Source organism: Culex quinquefasciatus, chromosome 2 (assembly GCF_015732765.1).
Source record: "Culex quinquefasciatus strain JHB chromosome 2, VPISU_Cqui_1.0_pri_paternal, whole genome shotgun sequence".
Lineage (NCBI taxonomy): Eukaryota > Metazoa > Arthropoda > Insecta > Diptera > Culicidae > Culex > Culex quinquefasciatus.
Window position 1 is genome coordinate 29,516,927 of NC_051862.1, and position 18,594 is coordinate 29,535,520.

The following is an 18,594-nucleotide window of genomic DNA, read 5'->3' on the forward strand; positions in this document are numbered from 1 at the left end:
TTGAATGAAAGCCAACTTTCGTTAGTTTGTCGGTGACTAACAAGGTGGGCACTTATTCAATCTGTTCAATTGTTGACTACATTGTGTTCCACACTAAAAATAACGTTCCGTCGCTTGCCAAAAAAAAAAAACAGAAAACGTGCAAATTTCTCGCGAAAGCCATCGCCTCCATCTGCATCTCGTGCTTATTTTTGCTTCTGCGGTGTCGTCTATATTTAAAAAGTGCCGGCTGCAAAACAAGAGCAAACAAGAGCAAGTCGGTCGCAGCAAGCGCTGCCTAGCGGATGCCAGGATGGCTACTGCGGTTTTGTCGAACGTGAAGCTATCGAGTTGTGTGGTCCTAGCGGAAGTGGAGCTCGATGAGCTCCAGGCCAACTTGGACGGAAGTGTCGCTTGGAAGGAGGTTTATCACGATGAGTTGCTTGGATTGGGAGAGGATCAGTTTGTAGATCTTGTGTTGGGGGAGGGTGGCGGCTGTGAGCTGGAGTTGATCCAAGAGGTCTACGCTAGCGAAGAAAAGGACGAGGAAGAGGAAATCGATCCGGCTGGGAATGAAAATGCGTTATGTAATGGGGTGGAGAAGAGGCCGACGAGCGTTAAAAGGAAGAATACCTATCAAGGGCCAAAGAATAATCGCAGGTATAATGTGGCGGGCAAGCTGGGCTTCAAATGTGGCGTTTGTTTGTTGAGGTTCGCCTTCAAAACTCACTTGTTCCGGCATCTGCTGTTGAAGCACCGCCAGGATGAGGACGACCGGAACAAGGAGGAACGAATCTACGCGCGCTGCCAGCGCTGCATGAAGACATTCCGTACAATCCCCGAGCTGGCCGAGCATCTCCGGCAGGTCCACAAGGGAACCTTCTTCTGTGGTAACTGCCTGCGGATGTTCAAGGACAAGGCGTCCCTCAACCGCCATCGGAAGCTCCACGCCGGCATGAACCCGTACGTGTGCGACGTCTGCGACAAAGAGTGCAGCCACATGAGCCACCTCATCTTCCACCGAAAGAGCCACTTCACCGACACCAACCCCAGCTACCCCTGTCCCCACTGCTCCAGCGCCTTCTCCTCTTCCGGAAACCGTCAAAAGCACGTCGCCCGGGTCCACACCCTAGAAAAGCGCCACCAATGTCCCAAATGTCCAGAATCCTTCATCTACTCGCGTCAACTCAAAGCGCACCTCAACCTCACCCACGTTCCGCAAACCCTCTGCCAGGACTGCAACAAGACCTTCAAGACCCCCGCACAACTCGCCCAACACCGGGAAAAGCTCCACCGCGCCGTGGACCGCCCGTACGCCTGCGACAAGTGCCCGTCCCGGTTCAAACAGTCGAGCCACCTAACGGTTCATCAGAAAAGCCATTCCGGAGAGCGCCTAGCAGAGTGCGATCGCTGCAAGAAGCGCTTCCTCACCGGAAGTGACCTGCGGAGGCATCAGCGCGGCAAGGGGTGCCGGGTCGAGGTGAAGCGGGGTTGAACACCGCGGCACGAAGCTTCAACAGAAGACAATAAACGAACCGAGCCCCCCGCCCTTCTCGAAGAAAGGAGGGGGCTGGACCTGAAATATCAAGTTCCACACAAATAGGGCTGCTTAAAATTATCGGTAGGCTGTTAATTAGGATTGGTTGTACTGCCTTTAGGGTTAGAGTTATCATGGGACTGCTAAATAAACGACTCACTACAGTAAGACAAAGTATCTTTTAAAACTTTTTTTTCAACAAATATGAAGAAGAAATCCCGAAGGAACTAATTTACGATGCTATCCGCGAAGAGAGTGGAATTCACAGCGAGGTCTGGTTGACTGTTCAACTGTTTGTCTAACGGCGGGATCGTTATCAGTTTTTGCCTGAGGGTTGAACTCTTGAGTGGCTCTACAGCTAGATCAACAAACTAGAGCGTTAGTTAGAATGATCAGAGTTGGCTTTGAGCTCGAAAGCTTTGACAGTAAAATTTATCAAATAAGAATTTATGAAATTTCATGTATAAAAAGCTCTTATTTGAAAAGGGTAATGGGCAATTCTCTGCGAAATCGGCCGATTTCGACCATTTTAACTTTTTGTTTTTTTTTTTATTTGGCCCAAACATTGTGGTGGCCTTCCCTATGACCAAAGATGCCATTTTGTGTCATTGGTTCACCCATACAAGTTTCCATACAATTTTGGCAGCTGTCCATACAAAAATCGTAAGTAAATATTCTAAAATTTGTAACTTTTCGAGGATTTTTTGATTGATTTGGTGTCTTCGGTTTTCACAAAAAATCAATTTCCCAAAATCCGTATTTTTATTTTTTTATTTTTTTGACGAAGAACTTTTTAATATGTTTTAGGGGACAAAACTCCGCTGTCATTCAGGAGTATGGACCAAAATTGTGCCGAGATTTTTTTTAAATAATGTTTTTGGAAAAAAATGAATACAGTAGTTGTTCGGTTACTGGGCGTTGTTTAACTTGGCTGCTTTTTATCTGGCCGCTCGAAAGCTGGACCGTAGCCCAGTTAAAAAGCAGACAAACGTCAAAAAACCAAAACAAACCAAAATGACCGAGGGGTTAATGTATGCAAAAATCATATTCAATAGATAAAAAAAAACTTTTTTCAAACTTTTGTTTAATTTCAAGTTACAATTAAATAAAAATGAAAAGTAAGCATTGTAAATAAATTTGAGCAACTTTTATTTTTATATTTTATCTGGATAATATTATGCATCGGTGGTCCCCTCGTTATTTTTTGTTCAGCCCAGTTAACGAGCAACATTCGGTGACTGGGCGTTCTCAGCCCAGTTACCGAACAACTACTGTATCGTACTTAAAATTTTTAGACCTTATTTTTATGTAATATCGAATTTACAATCGAGAAGTACTTTACATTTTTTATTAAGTGCACTGTTTTCAAAATAAATTAATGTAAAATTTTCTCCGACAAATTCCGGTTTTAGGATTTTTTTAAATAGTGTCCATGATTATCCATTCCTGAAAATATTTTTTTCTTAAAGTTCAGAAAATGTCCTAAAATTTCGTTTAAGAAACATTTAAGATTGGACCAGGTTTCACCCAAACAACCCTCCATTTTCTAATAACGATATCTCAGCAACTAATGGTCCGATTTTCAATGTTAAATATGAAACATTTGTGAAATTTTCCCGTCTTTTCGCAAACAATATTAAAAAAAATGAATTAAGCCTAACATAAAAAGGGCCAAGCATTCAATATTAGGGAAAATACGAATTTTGGAAAATTGATTTTTTGTGATAAAAGTTAATTAAAAAATCACCATTTTTTTCGTGTACCTATTTTTTTCTGAATAGTCCAATTTTGATCTTGGCAGAAAGGGGTTGCTTAGTTTCAATTCTATTTTCAAAAACATTTTTTTTTAATTACCAGTAGTTTATTTTCATTACATAATATCGTAATTTTTGTAGCCCAACAAATAAACAAGATCCATTCCCAGATGTGAATGCTTCAGAAATTAATATTATCTAAAATAAACCTTGACATGACATTTTCAAACGAACTGGTATGTTCAATAAAATCAATAAATTGAGTCGAAACGGGAAATATTTTTTATCGAGAAATCCCGGGAATTTTTTTCCCGGGACGGGAAATTGGACGCTCTAATGATAGCCAATAGTATTGGAAGACGGAAAGTGTTGATGGTTCTCTTTTTAAGGGTACAAGAGAAATTCTTCACGGTATCCCTAAATAAGCAATTCAAATAAACCAAAAAGAAGTTCAGAATTTCCCTGTATTTTTCTTATTATTTATTTTCAACCAGATAATTATGTTTAAAACGTGTTTTGCTGCAGGAAATTACATTTTGATGCCTCTGTGCTCCCTTATGCTAACTAGATAGGAAAATCAGCAAGTTTAGTACAAGAAAGCACAGAGCCATCGATTTGTTGAACACGTTAAGTAAACGAAACTTAAAGCTTTTCAAAATTTTCCTGTAAAAGAGGCTAAAAATAGATAAAACAAAATTATTTCATTTAATTTTTCCATACATTTTTGAAATAAGAAACTAACAATTCACAAATGTTTTATTATGGTACCACATAACTTAACAATTTATAAAGGATTTTGATAATACTTTCTGCTTAAAAAATTAAAAATAGGGCTTTAAGTTGGATTTTTTTTAAATAAACCCTATTAAATGAAATTTGTAATAGCCTATAATTTTTTGAAAATCATTTTCAAGCGTACAATCCAGACTCGTTTATCATTTTTTTTTTTTATTATCTTGAATTATTTTTTGAAAATGAGACACTTTTGGTTAAGGAGCTATTACACTATGGCAAACAAACAAACAAATTCGCACATTTTGACAGTTTGTCTGCGTTGTTTGTTCGCCATCATTTGTTTGCAGAAACATCAGCTTCCATACAGTTTATCTTGTTTGCGAATTTGGAAAACTGCCAAACACGAAATAGTGCGATTTTGTTTGTTTGTTTGGCATAGGGTAATAGCTCCTTCAGTTGGAGTTATTCACTGTCTCATTGTAGACGCACTTGGCAGGATTAAATTTGAGTCAAATTACCAAACATAGAAAATGGATGGTGATATCTGCGGAAACAAGAATTCCTTCGTCTAACTTTACGAAAAGCAAATATATTTAAACTTCAAATCAAATAATTGGCCACGCCAAACTCACTCTCACTCTGACTCACCTCTCACACTTTTATCTGGTTGTACAGCCCAAACGAACCAGTCCCACTCTTGCACAGCTTTCCGACCATCAACCGCGACGACGGTGAATCCAGGTGATCTCCGTTGCCCTTCAGCGTGGCCGCCTTCAGGAACTGAATCGACGATTCGAACGAAATCTGCTGCAGCGGCGAAACGTTCGCCTCCATGCCCTTTCGACTCAGCGACTTGAACGTTCCGTCCGCGGTCATGTAGTCGGCGACGAGGAGCAGGTGACGCGGGTTGATCTCGATACCGTACACCTTGAACACGTTCTGGACTTCCTTCACGATGACGCGCGAGGCCGCCTCGATGCCGTACGTTTGCGCGACGGCGTAGATGTCGTTGGAGTACATCCGGTTCAGGTCGAGGATTTCGGCGTACTTGGTCATGGCGAACACGTTGATGCCGTCCGTTTTGAGGTGGAGTTGATCGTTCTGACGGAACGTGATCGCTCGCCGGATGTTCGGGACCTCCCAGACGACGCACTTTTCTGAGATTTCACGCAATATCTTGGTGAAATCAATGTCCTTGTACTTCATCGGCATATGGAAGCTGACCTGGACCCACCGGAAGTGTTCCTTGTCGTAAGTGTAATCGCTGATCATGTCACTCTGCTTGGTCACCAGCATCTTTTCCGTGTCTTCGTTCAACTGAATGTCCGAAACGTCCAACGCTTCATCCTTCTCCTCCCCACCTTCACCCTCCTCTTCACCCTTCGCCGCCTGTCCTTCAGCATTCTCCTCCCCTTCCGGTGAATTTGGCATCTCGTCCTCTTCCCCATCATCATCATCCTCCTCACTCTCGTACCCAACATCGTCACTCTTTTTATTCTTCCGGCGGGACTCGGTTGCATCGGCATCACCCTCGTTCGCGTTGCCATCTTCGTCGTCTTCCGAGCTGGCATCCCCGTCGTCGGCTTCCTTCAGCCGGGACATGTCCGGTTCGTGGCTGTCCACGGCTTGCTCGTCAATTTCCGGTCCACCGCCGCTGCTGTCTGCTGCGTCCTTTTTCGACGATTCCTGGGCGATTTCGATGCTGAAAAACAAATTGAATTTTAGAAATTTATGATTTTTAGATCAACGAATTTTGGAATTTTGAGTTAGGCAGTTTCGGAATTGAACTTTTTTTAATAGCAAAATGTCAAAACATTCTGAATCAAGGATTTAAGAATTATAGATTGAGCAGTTATTTAACTTCAAAATCAAGAATTCTTAAACCTTTGAATGTAAATATTTTAAAATTGAACAATATTTAAAATTAGATTATGAAAATTAAATATATCTAAAAATAAAATTTTAATATTCTTGAACACACTTTAAAATTTAAAGAAATCCAGATTTTTTTTTAAAGGACCAATAAACTTTTGTCTTTCATATGTTCATAGGACCTAATAAAAAACTCTAGAAATGAAAAATTTCAAAATAAGAAAAAAAAACATTTTCAATGAATTTCTGGAATTTAAAAGTTTTAAATATTAAAAGTTTAAGAATTTTTAAACATTAGAATTTGAGGGTTCAAGATTTTCAGTTTTTTATAATTTAATAATTATGGGACTTTTCAATTTAAAAAAAATAATTTACCCTATATTTTTGAAATTTTGCAATTTCAGCCTTGTTACATTTCAGAATTCAAGAATTTTAGAATTTAGATCTGAAAAATTTCTAAATTTTAGATTTTCTACAATTTTAGAATTTAAATACAAAAATTTTAAGATTTTTAAATTTAAGGATTTAACATACAATTTTTTTAAATTTGAGATTTTCAGACGAATAGAAATTCAGAAATCAAGAATTACAGAAATTTCAAATTTTAGAAATATTGGATTTTAAAAATAAACCTAGAATTTTTGAAATTTGAGAATTTAAGAACTTGTAAAAATCAATAATTTTATAATCAAAATTTTAGATTTTTTTATTTTTATTTTTAAAGTTCAGAATTTTACAAAGAACTTTAATATTTCTTTAATTTCAAACTACAAACTATTGGAATTCCAGAATTTTAAATTTTCTGAATTTTAAGAATTTTAAACACACTTTTAATTTGTAGGATTGAAATTTTTAATAGAACTTAGGATTTTATCTATAGTTTTTTCTCAGACTTCGAAAATTTCAATTTTAGACCTGAAGAATTTTAGAATTTAAAATTCAAGCATTATAAGATTTTGAAATTTTAAAATTTTTAATGTTTTGATTTTTTGAAATTTGAGAATTTTAGAATTTGAGACGTGTAGAAATTGAGGAGTCAAAAATTAAAGAATTTTAGAATTTTTTGAACTTGAAAAACTTTGTATTTGATAAATTTAACTAGAATTTTTGAAATTTGAGAATTTTAGAATTTCAGACTTGTAGAATAAAAAAAATCAACAATTTAAAAATTTCAAGTTCTGATTTTCCTTTAATTATTAATTTCAACATTTCAGAATTTTTCAAAAAAAGTTCTAAAACTATTTTTTTTAATTTTTAAACTGCAAATTCTAGAATTTTCGAAATTTTGAATTTAAGAATCTGATCTAAAAAAATTAAAATTTAAAAATTTTAGAAATCAAATGTCAAATTTAGAATTAGAGTTTTTTTAAATTATGAATTAAAAATAATATTGGATTTTGGAATATTTTTATTTTGCAGAATTTTTAAATTTAAATATTTTTAGAATTGGATTGAAGATTTTTTTTTATTTTTAAACTTTGTAAAGAATTCAAAACGAATTTAAAATTTTTGATCGTTTTGATTAATTTTTGATATTTTAGAATTTCAGACGCGTAGAATTCCAGAAATCAAAAATTTTGAAATTTAAAATTTAGTTTAAAATTTTAGTTTTTTTTAAGAATTTCTGAATTTAAGAATGTTTGCTAGAATTCATGAATTTATAATATTGATTTTTAAAATTTTAGATGTTTTATATTACAGAATTTAGGATTGCTTTTTCATTTTTGAATTTTATCATTTGAGTAGAATTTAAATTTATACTTATATTATCAAACTAAAAAAAATGGACATTACAAAATTATTTAGAATTTCAGAATGTTTTTTTTTTTTTAAATATATTTAGAAACTCGACCTCAAGTCTTTAATAAAGGAATTCTAGTTTGTTTTCAATTTTTTATTGTTGGTAAAAAATTTACTATTTGAATTTTACCAATAAGAATTTCAGGGTTTAAAAATTATAGGTATTTAAATTTTTATAAATTCATGAGTTAAGAACAGAAAACTTTTGAAATTTAAGAATTAAGAAGATGGTTATTATGAAGCATCTATTTGTATATTATAAACTTTTCAATTTTAAAATTAAAGGTTTTTAGATCTATTTCTTTTTGAATTTAGAATTGTTTGAATTTTAAACAATAAGAAAGAGTGTTTAAGAATTATAGCTATGTAGATTTTAACAATTTTATGGTTTTAAAACTTGATTGGTTTGAAATTTTAGAATTTTGAAGGATCAATTATCATTGCTCTAAATATGATGCTTGTGGTTTTCGATCGCCGATCTAAATATTTGTAACGATCGTCCAAAAATTTAGATCGGCGATCCAAATATTCCGAACCAAAACTTTATCCCCAATACTCACAGCACATTCTTCGTTTTGGCCGACTTGAAGATGATCCGGAACATGTGGCGGAAAAAGTTGCGCGACATGTAGTGCAGAATCTCCTTCGGGCCCACCCGGTAGTCATGCTGGTACGCATCCGGCGGCAGGAACGAAAACCGAATCACGTGCTGCATTCCACGCGAGGGCCTCAACACCAGCCGCGACTTGACCTTGATGTCCTCGAGGACGTCCGCCACCGTGACGCGGTTCAGCGTGCGCCGCATCCTCTCCGCGATCGCTTCCAGCTTCTTGGCACTCTTGTGCGGCTTGAAGGGGATCTCCATGGATGGGGTTTTGATGTTTCTGGAAGCCAGCATGAGGATTTCACGAAGACGCGGAATACCGAGCGTGACGTTCATTTCACCACGACCGGCAAAGTGGAACGTGTTCAGCGTCATCTGCGTGGACGGTTCTCCGATGGATTGGGCGGCGAGGAGACCGACGGGTTCGCCGGGGGCAGCTAGGGCGCCACTGTTTTTGATCTTCATCAGTTGGGACATGTCTTGCGGGGTTTGCTGGGAATTTTCGTAGTTTTTGACGAGCTCTTCGAGGTGTTCGGTGAGGGCACCGAAGCAGCTGTCCGGTCGGAAGACGGAGAAAAGGGGGTCCGGGCAACGTGGGTGTTTGCGCAAAAATTTGGCCTTGACCTCCGGGTCCATTTTGTACCACTTTTTGGCGAGTTTCTCCGTCAGACGGGTGCGACCCGTTTTGGACTTTAGACGATCAGGATCGTTCATGCTTTCGCGAAGAGTTTCCGCGGTTTCGGCGGAGAACTTGGCGAAAGCGGAAATCTTACGCTTCTGTACCAGTGAACCTTGCTTCTTATTCCAGGCCTTGACCTTCTTCAGATGCGCCTTGATCTGCTCGTTCAGATCATCATCATTGACAAGCTTTTTGGTGATCTCCGGTCGCACGATCGCGTCCCGATTAAGATCCAAGAACCGTAGCTGCTTTGACGTCTCGATGAATTGGGCCTTGGAGATGTCCATCCCGTCCTCACCGTACATGAACTGGACCACACTGTTGTCACTGTCCCGCACGGTCATGTCATAGTTCACGTTCAACCCCTCCAAATGCTTCACCAAGCAACGCTGCAAATATCCGGAACGACTGGTCTTGACGGCGGTATCGATCAAACCCTCACGACCTGCCATGCAATGGAAGAAAAAGTCCTGCGGCTGGATTCCGGTCATGAAGCGTCCGTCAATGAATCCTCCGGACTTCGGGGATGTCTCAAAACTGGCAAAGCTGGGCAGCGACTTGCCAGAGATCATCAACGGGGGTCGCTTACCCTCCAACTCGATCTGTCCCAGCAGACAGGAGATCTGCATCGTGTTGACGGTGGAACCCTTCGCTCCGGATTGCACCATCAGCTGCAGATTGTTGTCCGGAAACTTGCTGATCAGTCCGTCCGGAATGCATGCCTCGTTGATCTGGTTGTTGAACGGATCGAGCGCGGATTTGTACTGGCGATCGAGGATCGCTCGAAACTTTGGGTCCTTGGCGTACGCCTCCTCCATTTTGGCGTTCAGGACTTCTGGTGAGACGTCGGGTGGGAGATCGAGTGCGGCAGCTGCCGCGGAGTGTCCGATCTTACGGCACTCTTGGATGATCTTGGTTCGCTTCTTGTCGGCCTGCTTCTGAACTAGAATGTCCCGAACGCCCAGCGTGAAACCCTCCCACTGGAGGTAGTACGTGAACAGTCGAGACAGCGATGACAACAGCAAGGTCGAGCAGTTTCCGCCGTACAGCTCGTACATGCAGTGGATCAAGCCGTACGGGGTTGCACCAAAGTGGTTCTTGTCGAGGATTCCGACGAGGAGTTCACCATTTCTTATGAACACCTCCGACTCGGACATCTGATTGCCGGTCAGCGGGGTGCCTCCGGCAGTCCACGGTCTCGGCGGTGCCGTTTGCCAGTGCTTGTTGCCAAGCTTCGACGTTCCGATCATGTTGATGTGGGGCATTCCGCGCGGGATGATGTTCTTGACGATCGTCGAAATGATCTGCTTGCCGGACCAGAGACGGGCTGGTTTGAGGATCGTCGGAGGAAGCAGTTCGATGTCTCCGCGGTGGTTGCTTAGGGCTTGGAAGACCAGCTGTTGGTAGTCGTCGCGGTTGAAGAACTTTCCTCGGATGAACAGCTTCACGGCGGACACGATGTGATCCTGGATTAAACCGCCCAGGGGGGTTCCGTCTTTTGGAACCAGGTATTGATGGGGAACGGCCACGAGGTTATAGGCTTCTGAGCGAGCCAGCTCGCTCTGCGGGAAGTGGGCGTTCATTTCGTCTCCGTCGAAATCGGCGTTGTAAGACTTGCAGTTGGAGTAGTGCAGTCGAAAGATCTTCTCCCCGGGAAGGATCTTGGCCTTGTGGGCCATGATACTGGGACGATGAAGGGTCGGCTGACGGTTCAGCAGTAGCACGTCTCCACTCAGCAAGTGACGATGGACGATCTTCACGCCCTGCTGGTTCGAACTGTGCGGCGTAAGCAACGTCTTCGCCATCGATTCCCTATGAGTTGCGTTATGCCCAGAGATCCTACTAACCTGCCCGTTGGAATCTTCGACCATATTCGCCCCCGGATATCCGTCTGGCCCGTTGATCACCATCTTGCGCAACTCAGCCACGTTCCACGGCGTAACCGGCACCGGATAAGTCAACCTCTTCGCGAACGTGATCGGAATCCCGATCTCATCAACTCCAATGTTCGGATCCGGCGTAATAACCGTACGAGCCGCGTAATTAACACGTTTTCCCATCATGTGCATCCGCACTAGACCCTCCTTCTTCTCGATGATCTGCTTCAGCCCACAACCTCGTCCCTTCTGCTTCTCTTGACTCATGTTAATATCCAACGACTGATCGACAAAGTTCTGCAAATCGATCCACGCCAGGTACAGCTTCTCCAACCCGGTCCCTCCCTTCGCCGACTCGTACACCTTCTTCATCTCAACGTCCATCGCACCCAAAGCTTCGTCATCCTTCGTACTCATCACCAGAATCGATCTCAGCACGGCGTTTGCCATCAGGATATTGCGCAAGATCGTCGTCTGCGGATGCTCCAGGATTTCCTGCCCTTCAACGCGACGTACCGGCCGGACCAGCGGCGGCTGCACCGGAATCACGTTCATGAAGAACAAATCCACCGGATGGCGCATCGTGGCACTGCTGGTCGCCATGATTGGGAACAACAGGGTCAGTAGCTTCCCGTCGTTGGCGTACAACTCGCGGAACGACTTTTGGGCCTCTTCGGCGAGCACGACCTTGACGGTGGCCTTAGTCTTTTCGTCGGGGATCTCGGTCTTGCCTTGCTTTTCGCTGGAAGTCAAAAAAATAAAATTAGCAACGTTTATCAGAGGAAAATTGGAGATTTTCCAGATTTGTGACAGCATTCTTTCAAAAACATTCATCGGAACATTGGTGCATTCTTAACGAATAGTTGTCCGAGACAACGTTTGCACTGCGATAGGTTCTGACGTCAAATATGTCCGAGGAGTGCTGACCAACGACTGGAAGTGGTCACCGCGAGACACAGTACCAAACCGTTTTGAGCGTTCAAATCTCCGATGACAATCTTGACGTCGTGTTTTGGACATTTCCTGTACTCGCGTTCAAGAAGCTCGTAGAGAGCGATAATGTGCACGTTGATAATGCTGACGTTGAAGAATCCGGTACAAATTCTGGAATTTGTAGCCAACTTACTAGAAAGCCCTCATCTCGGCGCGCGTCATGCTGAACACCAGCCGCTTGTTGGACACGCGAACCTTCTGGATGGCCTCCTTGCAGGAGATGCAAATCTTGCGAACACAATCTCGCAGCGTACTATTCACGATCGACGTCCGAATCGCTTCCGAGTTCTTCGTGTTGGCCAGCTTGTTGTACGGGTCTGAAACGAATCTTCAAGTTTGAGAAAGGTCAACCCGAAAGCAACTAAAACTCACGGTTCATCAACAGTTCCGAGTAGTAAGCCACCGCCTCCGGCAACGGTTCCGTCGGGTTGGCACACACTTTGGCCTTGAACATTTCGAGCTCTTCGGCTTCCACGATGTACCCGGCGTCCACGAGCTGCAACTGCAGCTGCAGCAGTTCCTTCAACGGGTCCGACATCTGCAGCCGGTGGCACGCGTTACAGCTGATTCGCAGCAGGTTGTACACCGTCTTGATGAAGAACGGATTGAACACCGGCAGACAGATCTCGATGTGGCCAAAGTGACCCTCGCACTGCGCCATGTCCTTCACACAGGTGGCACAAACCTCCGAACGTCCACTGGGACCCATGGCCGCATCGTACAATCCGCCCGGAATCGAATTCCCCAAATCGTCAAAGGAACGCGGCGTCACGATCTTCGTCACGCTCATCCGCTTGATGTCCTCATCGCTGAACACCGCAAACTGCAGGTTTGTCGGGTCGAGGCTCACCTCCAAGTTCTGGTCGATGGTCATCGTCGCTGCCGTTCACCAGTCCCGAAGAGGTTAACTTTTGAATGGTTTTTAAACTCGCAAGTTTTTCGATAAAATCGAACGAAATTCAACTAAACTCCAATCGGCACCTGTAAAGCGACCTCAAATTAGTAATTTCAAACAATTTTCACCCACTTTCAACAAATTTTAAACCTATTTTTCACTGAAAATTGTACCACAACAAAAAACACATGCTCGTCCACCGCAAACGAACTGTCAAAATGTGACCGCGTGTTGTTGAATGAATCGGGGCTTGAGTGTGCGCGTGCAACCAAACGAACCAAACAAGCCGGCTTCGATGTGTGAGTGATTTGTTTTGGTTGGCGCTATCGATGTAAACAAACGTGTTTGTAGATGAGGTGGGTGGTGGGTGGTGATGGGTCGTTCATGGATTGCGCTAATCGTTTGATAAGCCACCCAACACGTGTTAAGTGAAAAATATTTTAAATCATGTTAAAAGCAGTTCTGAAATACTGGCACAAGTGATACTTTTCCTTTTTTTTGCTCATAGTTTATGAAAGACTCACACTGAAAGTGACGTCATCAATCAGCTGGTTGAACGTTGGTAAGAAAGCACTGAGAGAAGTTGTTCGAGGGAAATCAGTTTATTCTTCAATAATTTTTGCTAACCTACTTAAATTGTGATGTGCTGCAATAAAAAGCATTCATAAACCTATAATGGTTAGAAGCTTGGTGCAGATGTGAGCAATTCTCTACCAAAACCGGAAATGGATTTTATTTGTATTTTTTGATATGGCTCAAACTTTGTGAGGGCCTTCCCTATGACAAAATATGCTATTTTGCGTCATTGGTTTACCCATACAAGTCTCCATACAATTTTGGCAGCTGTCCATACAAAAATGTTATGTAAATATTCAAACAGCTGTAACTTTTGAGTGATTTTTCTGATCAATTTGGTGTCTTGGGCAAAGTTGTAGGTATTGTTGAGGACTTTTGAGAAAAAAATAGGTACACGAAAAAAAATTTGCAGATTTTTTATCAAAAATCCGCAACTTTTGAGCCATAGAGAAACATGGTCAAAAAATCTGCCGCCGAATTATGAATTTTTGAAAAAATAGTGATTTTTGGAAAAAATCAAAGTTTTATGCGAAAACAAGTTTGACATTACTTTTTAATGCAAAATTGAATTTGCAATCGAAGAGTACTTTACAGATTTTTTGATAAAGGGCTCCGTTTTCAAGATATAGCCACCGAAAGTTTGATTTTAGCGAAATATTTGCAGTTTTTCAATTTTAAAAATAGTGACCATGAGTGACCATTTCTAAAAATATTTTTTTTGAAAAGTTCAGAAAATTTGCTATAAAATTGTCTAAGAGACATTGAAGATTGGACCTCTGGTTGCTGAAATACAGCGGCTTAAAGAAAAAGAAACACGAAAATTGAAGTTTTCTAAGTCTCACCGAATCAGCCCACCATTTTCTAATGACGATATCTCAGCAATTAATGGTCCGATTTTCAATGTCAATACATGAAACATTCGTGAAATTTTCCGATCTTTTCGAAAAAAATATTTTGAAAATTTTTAAATCAAGACTAGCATTTTAAATGGGCGTAATATTCAATATTTGGCCCTCACGAATGTTTTATATATTAACATTGAAAATCGCACCATTAATTTCTGAGATATCGTCATTAGAAAAAGGTGGGTTGTTTTGGTGAGATTTAGAAAACTTCAATTTTCGTGTTTCTTTTTCTTAAAGCGGCTCTATCTCAGCAACCCGAGGTCCAATCTTCAATGTCTCTTAGACAATTTTATAGCAAATTTTCTGAACTTTTCAAAAAAAAATATTTTTAGAAATGGTCACTCATGGTCACTATTTATAAAAATTGAAAAACTGCAAATATTTCGCTAAAATCAAACTTGGCTATATCTTGGCCCTTTATCAAAAAATCTGTAAAGTACTTTTCGATTGCAAATTCAATTTTGCATTAAAAAGTAATGTCAAACTTGTTTTTGCATTACATTTAGATTTTTTTCCAAAAATCACTATTTTTTTCAAAAATTCATAACTCGGCGGCAGATTTTTTGACCATGTTTCTCTATGGCTCAAAAGTTGCGGATTTTTGTCCCCTAAAACATATCAAAAAATCTCGAAAATCAAAAAATACGTATTTTGGGAAATTGAGTTTTAGTTAAAAAAATGTTAATAAAAAAATCTGCAATTTTTTTCCGTGTACCTATTTTTTCTCAAAAGTCGTAGGTTGAGGACAACTTTGCCGAAGGCACCAAATTGATCAGAAAATTCACTCAAAAGTTACAGCTGTTTGAATATTTACATACCTTTTTTGTATGGACAGCAGCCAAAATTGTATGGAGACTTGTATGGGTGAACCAATGACGCAAAATAGCTTATTTGGTCATAGGGAAGGCCCCCACAAAGTTTGAGTCAAATAAAAAAATACAAAAAATTAAAATGGTCGAAATCGGCCGATTTCGTAGAGAGTTGTTCATGTAAAATAGTTTTTTTTGTTCTTTTTTGTTTTAAACATCAAATTTAAGTTTTGCGCCCCTATTTTTGTCAAATTTGAATAGTTGATTGCCTATTAAATAATAAAATGCATCTTATCCATATTCCGTTACGCCCATATTGGCCGCCATCTTGGATTTAAATCTTTTAATTCACTTAAGCGTAGTTTAGGGGTCATACTTAAGCTCGACAATTAAAAATTAGACTATGAATTTTTTTTTTGTGGTTCGATTATCCGAAGTGAAATTTTTTCGAGGCCTTCGGATATTCGAGTCTTAACTGTACCAACAAAATTTATTTTTCTCCAAATTTTGTTTTTACGCTACTGTATTTACAATGGAATTTTACAAAAAAAAAAATCAAAATATTTTTGGTCGACCCCAAACATGCTAAATATGATTTTAAAACCAGGTAAATGCCTTTAAATTTGTTTTCAGTCCATCAGACTTCTATTTTCATAAAAATTTTCAAGTTTTTTGAAATTAATATTTTTACCCCTGATTTTTCGGACCGATTTTGTAGGAGGGGGCGAAATAAATTTTGAAATATATTTGCAACGGCCTTATTATGATTTTGAAAAAAATAATTGTGGAGTGTTTCCAATTTTATACAAGAAATATTTCCTAGATTCATTTTTTGCTTTTTTTTGCAATCAAACGTTTTTATTTTAAATTTTGTCAAAGTGCACCGGTGAATTAAAAAAAATCTTTGCTTCGAATTTCAAATAGCGTACAATCTGGTCTATTACTGAATAATAATAATATAAATACAATAAAACTTTCAGACATTGTTTATCCAATTTGGTCTCTAAAATATGTCCTGCAGAGCATAAAATTTCCCAGGGTTACCAAATTCACGGGAAACGAGAAATTCTCAATAAATTTCCCGGGAAACATGACATTTATTAAAAATTGTTCGATCCTGGTTCTGATAAATATTTTGCAAGAAAATGGTTTAGAAAAGCAACTTTTATGGTCAAAATGAGTGTGAGGATCAATCGATGGCTTAACCGGTCGTAAAAAATCATACAATTTCAAAAAAAAAATCTAATTTTATATGCTGTTTTTTTATAATAATTGGGTAATTCTCTACCAACTCACACGAAATCGGGAAAAGTTGCCCCGACCCCTCTTCGATTTGCGTGAAACTTTGTCCTAAGGGGTAACTTTTGTCCCTGATCACGAATCCGAGGTCCGTTTTTTGATATCTCGTGACGGAGGGGCGGTACGACCCTTCCATTTTTGAACATGCGAAAAAGAGGTGTTTTTCAATAATTTGCAGCCTGAAACGGTGATGAGATAGAAATTTGGTGTCAAAGGGACTTTTATGTAAAATTAGACGCCCGATTTGATGGCGTACTCAGAATTCCGAAAAACGTATTTTCATCGAAAAAACACTAAAAAGTTTTAAAATCCTCCCATTTTCCGTTACTCGACTGTAAAAATTTTGGAACATGTCATTTAATGGGAAATTTAATGTACTTTTCGAATCTACATTGTCCCAGAAGGGTCATTTTTTCATTTAGAACAAAATTTTTCATTTTAAAATTTCGTGTTTTTTCTAACTTTGCAGGGTTATTTTTTAGAGTGTTTTAATGTTCTACAAAGTTGTAGAGCAGACAATTACAAAAATTTTGATATATAGACATAAGGGGTTTGCTTATAAACATCACAAGTTATCGCGATTTTACGAAAAAAAGTTTTGAAAAAGTTACTTTTTGCGTTTCTCTTTGTTTCGTCGTCCGTGTCTGTCGCGGGTGACCATGAACGGCCATGATCGATGACGACCAACTTTTTCAAAACTTTTTTTCGTGAAATCGCGATAACTCGTGATGTTTATAAGCAAACCCCTTATGTCTATATATCAACATTTTTGTAATTGTCTGCTCTACAACTTTGTAGAACATTGTTACACTCTAAAAAATAACCCTGCAAAGTTAGAAAAACACGAAATTTTAAAATGAAAAATTTTGTTCTAAATGAAAAATGACCCTTCTGGGACAATGTAGATTCGAAAAGTACATTAAATTTCCCATAAAATGACATGTTTCAAAATTTTTACAGTCGAGTAACGGAAAATGGGAGAATTTTAGAACTTTTTAGTGTTTTTTCGATGAAAATACGTTTTTCGGAATTCTGAGTACGCCATCAAATCGGGCGTCTAATTTTACATAAAAGTCCCTTTGACACCAAATTTCTATCTCATCACCGTTTCAGGCTGCAAATTATTGAAAAACACCTCTTTTTCGCATGTTCAAAAATGGAAGGGTCGTACCGCCCTCCGTCACGAGATATCAAAAAACGGACCTCGGATTCGTGATCAGGGACAAAAGTTACCCCTTAGGACAAAGTTTCACGCAAATCGAAGAGGGGTCGGGGCAACTGCTGTGTGAGTTGGCGGAGAATTACCCAATTCGCATTTTTTTGTTGATTAGTATTATTATTCAAACACATTGTTTGGACAGTGAAAAAAATTCTTTAAATTTTAAAATCTGAAATAAACCTTAACATGTAATTTTGAATTGAACAAAATCAAATTATGTTCTCTCATATTTTTTTATGGCTTTCAAAACACTGGTGACATAAAGTTAAGAAAATGTATTCAAACTTCCGTTTGAATTCCGGGAATTCCCTGGAAATTTATAAATTTTTCGGGAAAAAAGGAAATATTTTTTCCGTAACGAGAAATTGGACGCTACTTGCGTTTAGCTCTTACATATTATTAAAAAAAATAATTATAATAAAAGCAAGATATTTCTTTAAGTATTTGAGTCGGTCAGAGATTTTTTAAAACTGGATTTGACAGTCGAACTTTCAATCCAAAATCCCAAAACAATTTTGTAAATTGTACCGGTAGTTATCTTTTTTTTTGTTGGCTTGAAAGACGTTATGAAATATACATTAATTATTCGTTGAAAGACCTGTAAAACTATATGTTTGAAGTTAAACTCAGCATCCATTTAAGTATTTATAATTTATGGTCTGCAAAATAATAATTGCCGAATTCTGAATTTTAAACATATTTTACGGTGGTAAATTTTATCACCTGATTTAATTATTTATGATATTTTAAATCTTGAGTTTCATATCTAAGTCCTATAATCTGTTGTGTTTCATATGTTAATACCTTTTTTTAAAAAAAAACTCTAGAAATAAAATATTGAAATGAAATTTAAATAAAACACTAAAAAAGATATCCCCAATTCTCCTAAAGCCACCACTCAACCGATTCACAAACACGAATAAAAAATTAGCGACAGGGCACTCCAGAGAGTATTATATCATGGTCTTCGAACCTCGGTGTACAAGAGTGTGTCCCCATAATTACACACATGTTGGATCCAAACTCTTGCGTGGCTTGGGACAAGTACTTGAAAAGATGCG

General features: G+C 39.0%; 2 protein-coding genes across 3 annotated transcripts in view; one reads left to right on the plus strand and one right to left on the minus strand.

The window, feature by feature from the left end:
• Positions 1-292: 292 nt before the first annotated feature.
• Positions 293-1,474, plus strand: LOC6052297 (gastrula zinc finger protein XlCGF52.1). Its single transcript, XM_001868552.2, has one exon. It carries the CDS (start codon positions 293-295, stop codon positions 1,472-1,474), a length of 1,182 nt encoding a protein of 393 aa, XP_001868587.2.
• A 3,100-nt stretch (positions 1,475-4,574) lies between these two features.
• LOC6052298 (DNA-directed RNA polymerase I subunit RPA1) overlaps positions 4,575-18,594 on the minus strand; it is a 50,194-nt gene continuing 36,174 nt past the window's right edge. The window contains exons 1-5 of one of the 2 annotated variants that reach the window (XM_038250121.1): positions 12,876-12,965; positions 12,203-12,811; positions 11,964-12,147; positions 8,238-11,579; positions 4,575-5,707 (exon numbers count right to left, since the gene is read on the minus strand). In XM_038250121.1, coding sequence (XP_038106049.1) covers positions 4,657-5,707; positions 8,238-11,579; positions 11,964-12,147; positions 12,203-12,704 — 5,079 coding nt within the window. In that variant the 5' untranslated portion in view covers positions 12,705-12,811; positions 12,876-12,965 and the 3' untranslated portion in view covers positions 4,575-4,656. Of the gene's footprint in view, positions 5,708-8,237; positions 11,580-11,963; positions 12,148-12,202; positions 12,812-12,875; positions 12,966-18,594 lie in introns of those variants that run through there. The other variant, XM_038250122.1, reaches the window with a different exon arrangement.

What these genes read in the sequence shown, in the direction of transcription:
- LOC6052297 (XM_001868552.2), top strand. Translation starts at nt 293, where the DNA reads ATGGCTACTGCGGTTTTGTCGAACGTGAAGCTATCGAGTTGTGTGGTC.